Source organism: Chlorocebus sabaeus, chromosome 14 (assembly GCF_047675955.1).
Source record: "Chlorocebus sabaeus isolate Y175 chromosome 14, mChlSab1.0.hap1, whole genome shotgun sequence".
NCBI classification, from domain to species: domain Eukaryota; kingdom Metazoa; phylum Chordata; class Mammalia; order Primates; family Cercopithecidae; genus Chlorocebus; species Chlorocebus sabaeus.
This window is the reverse complement of record NC_132917.1, coordinates 8,785,530-8,797,965: the sequence shown is the minus strand read 5'-3', so window position 1 is coordinate 8,797,965 and position 12,436 is coordinate 8,785,530. Positions and strand designations below refer to the sequence as shown.

At 39.1% G+C, this 12,436-nt stretch overlaps 1 protein-coding gene across 10 annotated transcripts in view; it reads left to right on the top strand.

Moving 5' to 3' along the window:
* MBOAT2 (membrane bound glycerophospholipid O-acyltransferase 2) overlaps positions 1–10,769 on the top strand; it is a 148,679-nt gene extending 137,910 nt beyond the window's left edge. For 9 of the 10 annotated variants that reach the window (XM_007971549.3, XM_007971548.3, XM_007971536.3 and 6 more), the window contains 3 exons: positions 486–618; positions 2,436–2,587; positions 4,204–10,769. In XM_007971549.3, the coding sequence (XP_007969740.2) occupies positions 486–618; positions 2,436–2,587; positions 4,204–4,429 (511 nt within the window). In that variant the 3' untranslated portion in view covers positions 4,430–10,769. Of the gene's footprint in view, positions 1–485; positions 619–886; positions 939–2,435; positions 2,588–4,203 lie in introns of all 10 variants that reach the window. The other variant, XR_005243234.2, reaches the window with a different exon arrangement.
* The last annotated feature ends 1,667 nt before the right edge of the window (positions 10,770–12,436 follow it).

Here is a 12,436-nt window from a genome sequence, read left to right as displayed (position 1 = left end):
AATCTGTTGTGTTATATTTTGTTATTGTTATAATTTAAATTTGATACCTTAGGGAAACTTTATTTTCACTGCGTTCTCTATCTCTGTTATAGGAAAACTGTAGACTAAGCACAGTCTATCTGCCAGAAAGAGTAGTGTTATTAGGTCATTTGAAAGTTATTGATTTTTTTTTTAAATAAAATAATGTAGGATAAAAGTAACCTTATCCTTTTTGTGAATTGTATAGACTCCCAAATACTAGAAATGATCATTTAAGTTACTATATATACCAGTAAGAAGATAGGAATTAACTTTATGTTCCTAAGTTTGACACTTAATAGCTATAGCCTTCCTGAGATCATAGAGAAGTGATTGCCTAAGATAAGTTGTATTTGTTTTTCTAGTTACCCTAAATCCTGTCAGGTAATAAAAGAATGATCGTTGCAGGCTTTGTAAACTCGGGTCACTCACTCCGCTTGGCTCTCCATGTTTTTCATGGTTTCTAGGGTGTGTTATGAACGAACCTCCTTCAGTCCAACTATCCAGACGTTCATTCTCTCTGCCATTTGGCACGGGGTATACCCAGGATATTATCTAACGTTTCTAACAGGGGTGTTAATGACATTAGCAGCACGAGCTGTAAGTATCAAGAATTTTATTTTACAATTCAATGGTCCACTTGAACTGTTAAAAAGGCTGAGTACATCTCTCTTACAAGGTAGACCCTCTTTCCTTGGCCATAGTCAGTATTGTCCTTTCCACTAGAAGCAAAGTGTGTAACTGTGTGCGTGTTTGCTGAGCACTCACCATGGGCTAGGCTCCACGCCCAGTTCCTGTGAGGAGAAAACATGTTTCTATGTGCCTGGCAGGTAGGAGGCACTCACAAAATGTTACTTTGTCTTTACAGAATTTTCTGAAGGAGAGATAAAAACTGAGTTAAATAAAGATGATCAGAATGGGTAGGTTTATTTTAGAAATGTTTCCTGAAAGCTGTAACCTTTGAATCCTCTCTGAGACGAAGAGTAGACTGTGCGAGGCCAAGACAGTGGATGAGCCACACTGGAAGTGGGCACAGTTCTCTAAAGTATTTGCCTAGATAGAACCTAGAGTAATATTTTGGGAAACAATTGAGAAATTAGGTTGGTGACGTGAGAGAGGTGAAGAGGAGGATAATTTAGTGTAAGCCCTTGAAAAGCAGTTAGAGGACAGTGACGTGACGAAAACCACGTTTAAACAAGCTGCTAATGGCACTTACAGGTAAGAGGGTTTCATTTAACAAACTAGCAGATATTTACTATATTCCATTTTGAGGTACTTTGGGGATATATGAGGGAAATTTCAAGAAGTATTGACTAAGGGTACCTTCCGATAGTTTGTAGTCTAATTTGGGATAAGGTGTATGTGTGTGTACATACCTTATGCTTGCGTGTGTGTGCACACACGTGCATCACAAGGCATGTGTGACAGATTCCATGGGTGTTATAAATACTAAGTCGCATAGGTGTTTAGAGATGGAAGAAGTCTCTTTGGGTTGGGTTAATTAGAGATGGCCCCATTAGGAAGGTGTTTGGATCTGGACTTTGAGAGATGAAAGTTATTTCAATAGTGAGTGAAGTACAATGGGGAAGAAAATGACATTCTAAGCATGGGAAGGACATTAGCAAAACCCATAATTCTTAGTGGCTAGGCTCTGCTATCTCTTGCCTAGCTCACCGCCATGGCAGTCACCTGCTTTTGATTCCATCCTGTTCACCAATGACAAATCCATTTGTCCTGAGGTACGGGCTTTCAGCATTCCATTCTTGCGCTTAAAAACTGTACCTGACTCCCTCCCATTGCAGACAGAATAGGATAGGCTTCTTCCCCATTTGGTGTTCAAGTTCTACCAATGCCCTCCTCCCTTCCCCCATTTGCCTCTCTAGAATTACCCAGTGTCTATACATACATGAATTCTCTGCTTCCATTAGATTGACTTGTCATTCCCCAAATACACCATGCACTTGCACATTAGCAAAGCCAAGTTTGTCTTTCACAAATGCAGAGGTTAAATAAGAGTTAAGGATGAAGGTAAACCAAACTTTATTTATATATGATATTTTACCAAATATGATTTAAGGATCTCTAGGCAGTGTTGTCTTAAACTTTTTTTTTTGAAACTTTTACAGAATCTAATCTACAGAAAAGTTGCAAAGAACTTCTATATGCCCTTTACCCAGACTCACCAGTCATTTATGTTTTCCCTGTGACTTCCTCTCTTTTATACACAGTGTGTACAATGTGTATTAGCCTTTTTAGAACCAACTTTTTTCATAGTAGCAGTGTACATTCCCACTAGCAACATAGGAGAGTTTCAGTTACTCCACTCCACATCCTTCCAACAGTTGCTATCACCAGTGTAATTGCATAAGTAATGTTAATTTAAAGATACAGCAAATATTTTTGTTTCTTTATTTCAGATGAGAAATAACTTTAGACATTATTTCATTGAACCTTCCCTACTGAAATTATTTTATGATGTTATAACATGGATAGTAACTCAAGTAGCAATAAGTTACACAGTTGTGCCATTCGTACTTCTTTCTATAAAACCGTCATTCATGTTTTATAGGTAAGTGTTACTCTTAAAATTTTGTCAGTGGGAATAACTTCATTTTCAAAAGAAAGGTTCTTGCTATTGGATAGAATGGAAAAATAGTACCACAGCCACATTTCCTGCTGATAAATGCATTATCAGTTACTTTTTAATTCTGAACCAAGCAGTCTCAGCATTTCTCTGTGGAATGACTCATACTACTCAACCCTCAGATGACTGATTCAGCCAGGTAACCACTGCCTCAAACCTCTCCTAAATTTAACAGAAAGCTTCTTAGCTTAATTGTCCTGAACCTCTTTAGGGAAAAAACTAGCTATTTCCAAAGAATTATTAATTCTTTCTTTTTTTTTTTTTTTGGGGGGACGGAATCTCGCTCTGTCGCCCAGGCTGTAGTGCAGTGGTACAGTCTCGGTCACTGCAACCTCCGCCTCCCAGGTTCAAGCAATTCTCTGCCTCAGCCTCCCAAGTAGATGGGATTACAGGCTCCCGCCACTACTCCAGACTAATTTTTGTGGTTTTTATTTAGTAGAGATGGGATTTCACCATCTTGGCCAGGCTGGTCTTGAGCTCTTGACCTCGTGATCCACCCGCCTTGGCCTCCCAAAGTGCTGGGATTACAGGCATGAGCCACCACACCCAGCCTAAGGAAAATAAATTATATTTTATTTGTTCCTTTTCACTGTATCTTTTATGTTTGATTGATACTGTGGTGATCTGTATGTTATAGAAATTGTCTTGTCTCGAATTCTGTATTTTTATAATCTACTTATCTCCTCTCCCTGCCCACCAAATTCCACTCCCCCATATTAGATGGTGATATTTTAGAGATCAAAAACTTTATTCTTTTATAAATTCTTTATTACTCTAGCATTTAGAATGACTTAGCACAGAGTATATAGTCAAAAAATTATTGACTCAAATATGACAATAATTATAGAGGAAGACATTAAGTAAGTCCTGCTAAAGTTTCCATTTTAACAATGTTAGTATATGTTTAAAAATGTGATTGGGCTGTTGGTTAGATTTTCTATCCCAGGTACTTTGTTCAGAATTACTTGGACTTATAGCTATAGATACAGTTTAGGTTACATTCAATTTATATAATTTGAGAAATGATGTTTTCAATATTTTTAATAATGTCGCCTTTCTTTGCTTCATGGAAGTAACCATCAAGAAGCAATATTGCTTCTCTGTCACTCCCCTCATTAGAATATTTGTAACTCAGAGACAGTAAATAGCAAGTGAGGCCAGACTGATAAAAGTGTTAACTATCTCCACATTTTCTTTGTTGACTCAACTTTTGATTCTGTGAATTGGGGAGATTTTCAGATGGCTACCGGTATTAATATGTACCTTTTTGTTTTTATTCTGTTTAACCGTGGCCTTATGACCCTTACAGAGGAATGTAATATGCTCTCTAGAAAATCAGGCTTCTCATCAGCCTGGGTTTACCCAGTGCTATAAATACCCACTGGCCTACACTATCAGGTTTCTCCTCTGGAGGGGGAAGAATCAAAGAATAATGTAGTAAACAAATACATCCTAAGGTGGGCCACGGGACATTTTGACAAGCGGGCAGTTATTACGGATTATTATCACATTTGAATAAGCTTTTTCCCTTTTTCTTTTAGCTCCTGGTATTACTGCCTGCACATTCTTGGTATCTTAGTATTATTGTTGTTGCCGGTGAAAAAAACTCAAAGAAGAAAGAATACACATGAAAACATTCAGCTCTCACAATCCAAAAAGTTTGATGAAGGAGAAAATTCTTTGGGACAGAACAGTTTTTCTACAACAAACAATATTTGCAATCAGAATCAAGAAATAGCCTCGAGACATTCATCACTAAAGCAGTGATCGGCAAGGCTCCGAGGGCTGTTTTTTTTTTATGTTAACAGAAACCAATCTTAGCACCTTTTCAAGGGGTTTGAGTTTGTTGGAAAAGCGATTGACTGGGGGGAAATGGACAGTTATAGATAAGGAATTTCCTGTACACCAGATCGGAAATGGAGTGCAACAAGCCCTCCCATGCCATATCCCCGTGGGCCACGCCTTATGTAAGAATATTTCCATATTTCAGTGGGTACTCCCAGCCTCAGCACTTGTCCTAGGGTCACACGCGTGCCCTGTTGCTGAATGTACGTTGTGTATCCCAAGGCACTGAAGAGGTGGAAAAATAATCGTGTCAATCTGGATGATAGAAATTAACTTTTCCAAATGAATGTCTTGCCTTAAACCCTCTTATTTCCTAAAGTATTGTTCCTAAATGGTATTTTCCAAGTGTAATATTGTGAGAACGCTATTGCAGTAGTTGATGTTGTGTGCTGTAAAGGATTTTAGGAGGAATTTGAAACAGGATATTTAAGAATGTGGATTTTTTAAAATGCAATAAACATCTCAGTATTTGAAGGGTTTTCTTAAAGTATGTCAAATGACTACAATCCATAGTGAAACTGTAAACATTTAATGGACGCCAAATTATAGGTAGCTGATTTTGCTGGAGAGTTTAATTACCTTGTGCAGTCAAAGAGCACTTCCAGAAGGAATTTCTTAAAACATAATGAAAGGTTTGGTAATGTGATATTTTAAGCTTATTCTTTTTCTTAAAAGAGAGAGGTGACTAAGGAAGGCAGGAATGAAGCAGCACTGCCTGGCCTCCAGTGGAATGCACAGGGTGGAGCCACAGCTCTGCAAGGCCGCTTCTCCCCCACGCCAGGGCTCCGCACCATCATGTGAGACTTAAAACAAAAAGTGGAATGACTTTGTGATCCTTTGGACTTCTAAACTGAATTTATCAGGCATAAATTATGTAGAATTAGAAAGAGGCTTTGAAAATAATATCGGTAGGTTGCTCAAAGGTTTTGAAAGAGAAACCGCCAGGTAGGTTACTATCTGGCTAATCAATTTCTTATCCTTGACAATTTAATTCATATTTGGGAAACTTTTAGGGAAGTGAAAACTAAAAGTCTTTGAGTCTGGGTGACATTTTTTGAGAATAATACAAATTCATTTTCAGACTCTTATTACAATTTTGCTGTGATCTCTTACTAAAATGAGTTTTAGGTTCTGTAAGTGGAAAAATGTGCTTTTATTTTATGGGCCATTTTTACCATGATTAATCTTGCCTTGGATTACTAGGTGTCTCCTGCAATCCCACAGAGGACTGTGGTGGCCACAGGAGCTGAAAGCAGGAGGCGGGATTTGACGCCAGGCAGTGCAGTGGCCTCAGCCCCAGATGGTTCCTCGTGCCCTGTGGGAGGGGAGGGGGCAAAGCCTTCTGACCTCACCTTTATTTGATCTATGTATGGAGCTTACTTTTACTTTTTGCCTTACATTTTTAATTGAAATGCAAATTTTCTGTGATGAGTTTCTCTCTCTGTTTTTTCGGGGGTGGGGTCACTAATAAATTTGCAAATGAAGTTAAGGACAAGGCAACCATCTGGCTTATGCTATATAATACTTCATTTAAAGAAGAAAGGAAAAGTAAATGCACTTGCAGCTTTTGAGGTCTCAGCAAAAATGGGAATGTGTCTTTTTTGAAGTTTAGAAATATCCTGATCTATTTTTATTTCTCTAAAAGTAAGTGTTTTCCAGCTGATAAGGCTAACCCTACCATTCCTTCTCAGGAAAGGATCGATAACTAAATAAATTTCCTCTGTTTTCCCATGCACTGAAATCATGTTGGCTGGGCGCGGTGGCTCACACCTGTAATCCCAGCAGTTTGGGAGGCCAAGGCAGGTGGATCACTTGAGGTCAGGAGTTCGAGACCAGCCTGACTAACATGGTGAAACCCCATCTCTACTAAAAATACAAAAATTAGACGAGCGTGGTGGTGCGCACCTGTAATCCCAGCTACTTGGGAGGCTGAGGCAGGAGAATTGCTTGAACCTGGGAGGTGGAGGTTGCAGTGGGTTGAAATTGCTCCACTGCACTCCAGCCTGGGCGACAGAGGGAGACTCCGTCTCACACACACACACAAAAAAAAAAAAGAAAAAAAGAAAAAAATTATGCTAGCTGTTTAATGTGAGAGAATAGAAGGAATGTTCACGGAAAGTACCTGCCCTGTAAAATGTTTGATCATTTTCATTAATGTTGCAGAGAATCCAACTGCTATTAAGAGAAAGTGAGGCCGGGCGCGGTGGCTCAAGCCTGTAATCCCAGCACTTTGGGAGGCCGAGACGGGCGGATCACGAGGTCAGGAGATCGAGACCATCCTGGCGAACACGGTGAAACCCCGTCTCTACTAAAAAATACAAAAAACTAGCCGGGCGAGGTGGCGGGTGCCTGTAGTCCCAGCTACTCGGGAGGCTGAGGCAGGAGAATGGCGTGAACCCGGGAGGCGGAGCTTGCAGTGAGCTGAGATCCGGCCACTGCACTCCATCCCGGGCGACAGAGCGAGACTCCGTCTCAAAAAAAAAAAAAAAAAAAAGAGAAAGTGAACAAATTCAGAATATAAAAGACAGGTTCAGGCATGTCATAAGTGAAAACAAGAAGGCTTAATACAAACTTGTTGGGTTTTGTTTTTGTTTTTGTGTGTGTGGTTTTTTTTTTTGTTTTTGTTTTTGTTTTTTTGGTTCAGCCTATCTAGCCACTTACAAATAATCACATTTCTGTTACCTGAATTTACTTTATTTCTCAGCCTGTAAACCTTAGTCACTGTTACCTATTTCTTGCTCAGTGAATATAATCTTAGCACCGTCATCTAGAAAGCAAGATATTTGATTTGTTTTCCAGTTCCTTTGAAGATAATAATTCCATGTCCAGTTTGACTGATTTTCATACCCCTGAATCAACTAGTTATTTTTATGAAATGGTTTTTGGATAGCTCTCCTCTAGTTTGGAGAAGTAATAATAACAAAGATTAATATTTTGCTTCTAGTACTTACAGTAGAAGAATTTTAAACTAGTACATCTACTCCTGTTAAATAGAAACAGGATTCATTGTATTATGTGCTTGCTTTTTTTTAAATCAATAGAATAAGATTCAATGCATATTTATGTTATATATTTTCCACTATTCAGGTATCATGAAATCACTCCAGAGATGATCAATCAACATCGTATTTATACTTTTGGTTAATTATATACTACTCAGGGAAAAAATGAACAAAAATAATTATTCATCCTTCAATTTCATTTTCTTGAAACAGAGTTCGTTTAATTTGGTATGCCTCAGCTGTCACCATTTTATAAGTGGCTTGTTCTGTTTTTAAAATAAGTATTTTTATTGGAACTCAGGGTAACTGGGGGAATTTATTTAGCTTCTGAAATATCCAGCAGGATAGAGAAGATTTGGCTTCAAAAATGTCTGGTGACCCCTTCTTTTATGAGCCACTACTGCCCATTTGATTCAAAAATAAATTTATTGGTCTCCACCATGTGTGACACACACAGGATTTCCAAACATACCACTTTTAAGAAAAATGTGCAGTAGAAAGGAGGTTTCTAGAAAGTGACGGTAACTCACATTTAAGCACTACCTGACCTGGGAGGGGGCCTGGATCTTCATTCTGGTTCTGCCTTTCATGAGACTTAAGACTTGGAGGAGCCACCTGTCCTGTAAACCCCAAGTTCCTCAGCCATAAGCAAATGGGTTCATCCTAAGAGTTCAGGACCAGTTGGGTGTCATGAATGGAGCCATTAGCAAGGTCTGTAGGATTCAAGGAGTTGGGCAAATTCACAGTCCACACTATTGTCATGGTTACTGACTTGTACTCCTTGAGCTCAAAGCCCTGACATTTCAAAAGGTTGTCATGATAACAGTGAAACCTCTGAATCCCTTAAATCAGAAGGCGTGGCAAATACTTTTTCTACTGGCAATAGCTCTTACAATGAGTGTTTCATAATGAAATGTCTCTGCTGAAGAAAACATGTTTTCCTTTTGCTTTCTCTGCTTTGTTGGTTTCTGTGTGTGCTATGTAACATTGGAGAAGACACATGCTCTGGAATATTTTATACAGTTTACTGACTACTGGACAGCGTTTACCACTGTACAACATCTCAAAGTTATTCAAGGATATTTAAAGCATATTTACTTTAGTTACACCTTATTTTAAACTCCAGAAAACAATAGCTTTAAAATTTTTTGACATTAAAATAATTATAAATGTATACTTTTACTCGAGGACTAGATCACAGTTTTAGGACAAAAATCTTTCCTATTTAAAATTAATGTCTTGTAAATATTTAGTTTATATATTCATGAACAAATCTGGACATTTATACTTTTTTTGTTTCCTTATCAACTGTTCACAATTATTACTTAATTGGTTTTAACAGTTCTACATTATAATTGAAAGAAAAACTACTTGAGCAACTGATTGTTTCAGAATAGTGCCTACTATTTCTGTGTCAGCTAAAAATTTGTCCAGAGTTTTAGATATAAGCCAATGTTTTGTGGAGTTTTATCCAGGCATTAATAGTTCTTCCTGGCTGAAATTTAATACATCAGATTTAATATAGGTGCAGAATCCTAAATAACACTGTGAGATGTAATCTTAACTGCCCTCAACACCTTATAAAACTGCTGCACTTAACCCAGTGTGCATTTAATGAGTGGCTGGTTGTTGATACACTCATCTTAGATGCTGAAATTTCTGTTCTGCAGCCCTTGTAAAAGTGGGTTTCTTGATCAATGCGTGCTCCCAATGCTGAAGGAAAAGATTTGTGTTTAAGAAAAGAAGTACATCCTGAAATTTGAGTGTGAAAGATTAGAACATAGAGGGTCTCTACAGTGTTTTTCTGCCACACTAGGATGTCAAATCTATTTATAGAGACTCTGATTACAACAGAAATTTTAAAACGAAATTTTCCACATAAGTATTTTGTAGGAAAGCGCTTATAATCAATGCTTAAGCTGCTTTTTGAAGCTTTTCTTGTACAGAGGTTGCAGCCAATTACATTTTAATTGGTAGGCTGCTGAATAATGTTTTTGTACGTTTTAAAATAATATTTATTTTAATAGGTTTTTTAACATTATGCAAACCCCAATAAAGAACTGACACGCTGCACAGGCCATTGACTGGGACATTTTGTGAAACACAGCCTAAATACACAGTTTTTACACCAACTAATTTGTCTTGCCTTTAAAACTGATTATAACTCTTTAAGTACAACTTTTATAAAGAAAAAACACAACACTAAGGCTATATGTTCTATACATTACAGTGTAATGACCCATGCGGAACCACTGTCTGAAGCTTCCTCAGTGATGCATAGCCATCTCTCCAGCCATGCTGTATCCAATTGCACACTAAAAAGAAAGGGAAGTACTACAATGAAAAACCAAAAGTTACAGAGCAACATAAGTAAAATGACTAACCAGTTTCTTAGTAACATGTTTGAAATGGAAAAGGTGACTGACTGCCTTTCACTAGAGTCTTAGCTGTTTCATGTTCACTATTTTAGGTTAATTTTCTTGGGAAATCAATTTGAATATTCCTCCCTGTCCTTTTGCATTATAGGACAAAAATATATGTTCAGAGTTTGACAGACTTTTAAAATATGCCTCTTTCCCAATTTTAAGTATTTTTGGTTCTGCGTGCACAGATTTATCAGTGAAGTACATTTGCCTCTGACTTTATCACAAGGAAAAAGGAATCAAACATTGAACACAAATGTGTTCCAAACCAGTCTTGTCCATCTTGTCACTTTTATGTGACTGCTCCTCTGAACCAGAAGGGGCATGATAGAAGGCAATAGGAATTAAAGTAAAAATCATTCAGGGGAAGTGAGAAATTCTACCACATACAGAGTGAAAATGTGTGATTTCATTCCTGCCTTCCTTTAAACGTTGTGTCTTGATCTCTGCCTAGTAGTAGTTAAGCCCTCAGTCACCCAAACATGAGGAGAGACTCAACTCCAGCAGCCAGAATTTAGTATTTACATTTGCCTTCCCGAATTGAGAATAGAATGTGGTGTTCTGTACTTTCTGTTTTTATTATTCCGAAATATTTTTTTAAAGAAGTGTTATTTTTCAACAGATTCATAAATTAGTTCCTGATGTATGGGAAATTAAAACTCCCGCTGTGTCAGTCAAACTGATATGCTAATTTCATAACCACTCATTTCTAGTCTGTCAGAGCTGTACTGGTGGCTTATTGCTGGGTTTTAAAGGTGTTTTTAACTTACATATAAGTGTTTTTTTTTTTTCTAATTTGTGTGTCTTTACAACTGATTAAACAGTAGTTTAAAAATACGCGTGTGTGTGTTTGCTAATATATTAGGCTTTTAATTCCCCTTATAGAACAATACTGGCTCTGTTACGAGAGTTAATGGTCATTTTTATTGAAAGATTCTTCAGCAATATGGTAGTAATATTCTAAAGAGTCGTTGACTCTTTAGCTGCTTAAAGATTATTTAAAAGAAACTATTGTCATGTTATAAACACTTTGGAAGGTAATTTAAACAACCTTAAATTAGTGTATAGTATCTATATTCTCTCCTAAAACAGACTTGTCAGGCGGAGAAGATACTGACTTTGCTCAGCTGAAAGGGAACGCCCACCTCCCAGACCCTGCAGTTAGCCAGTTCCCAGCACTCCTGTGGGAGGCCGTGGGTGTGGCTGCTGGGAAGCAGAGTGCTGGGACTCTGCGGGACACTCAATTTCTGTGCCATCACCGACCTAGAAGAACTTCGGAGAGTGCCTGGGGGCTCTTCCTTTATGCCGCTGTGAACAATTGTAGGGAAACGTCTTGCTGTTTTACTCTTGTGTAGAGATGCCAGGCTGAACATACAGTCATAGTGCTTTCTCTCTGGAAGACCTTAGAATTTCATGCCAGATTTACCCCATTTTGAGATTCAAGACCATGTTGAAATTGGGCCATGACCAAAAGCAGTACAGACTCAGAATTCCTACCCACGTGCTGGGTAAGGAGAATAAGTCACTACCCTTGTCCTCAAGGAGTTAGTAAACAGTGACCATGTGCCACCATCAGTGCTTTATTGGAGGCATTCACCAGGGGCCGTGGCCATAGGAGGAGGAGTGAGGACCCAGAGCTGAGTGTGGGAGAGCTCCACAGAGGAGCTGGCTCCTGGACTCCTGGGGAAGGCTTTCCTGGGCTGAGAAAGAGGAGGTGGGGAGTTAGAGGAAGAAAGAAAAGCTATGCCAAGAATTTTATAAATTATTACACACAAATACAATAAAAAATGAGTTAAGCAAGTTTAGATCTATTATGTACCAACAATATGTCTATCTGTTTAATAACATTTCCCTCAACTGGGAAAAGGAGTAATAGGAAATTAGCCAATGTTTTAAAACGCCAGTGAAATATTTCACGCAGGTAGTTCAGTACAGAACAATATTAATAGACACTTGTGTGCCACCCTCAGACTAAACAGATGTTACCGCTTTGCCACATTGGGTTCAATTTTTTTTTTTCGTGTGAGAAGGATGTTGCACATAAGGACAGCATACCCACCTGTCCTGGCCGCCTCCCCCTCCTGAGGGGTACCAGCAATGTCAGCATGAGCCTGTCCTGGCCTTCTCTCCCTCCTCAGGGGTACCAGCAATGTCAGCCTGTGCCTGGCCTGGTCTTCTCTCCCTCCTGAGGGGTACCAGCAATGTAAGCATGGGCCTGTCCTGGCCTCCTCTCCCTCCTGAGGGGTACCAGCAATGCCAGCCTGTGCCTGGCCTGGCCTTCTCTCCCTCCTGAGGGGTACCAGCAATGTCAGCATGGGCCTGTCCTGGCCTCCTCTCCCTCCTGAGGGGTACCAGCAATGTCAGCCTGTGCCTGGCCTGGCCTTCTCTCCCTCCCGAGGGGTACCAGCAATGTCAGCATGGGCCTGTCCTGGCCTCCTCTCCCTCCTGAGGGGTACCAGCAATGTCAGCCTGTGCCTGGCCTGGCCTTCTCTCCCTCCCGAGGG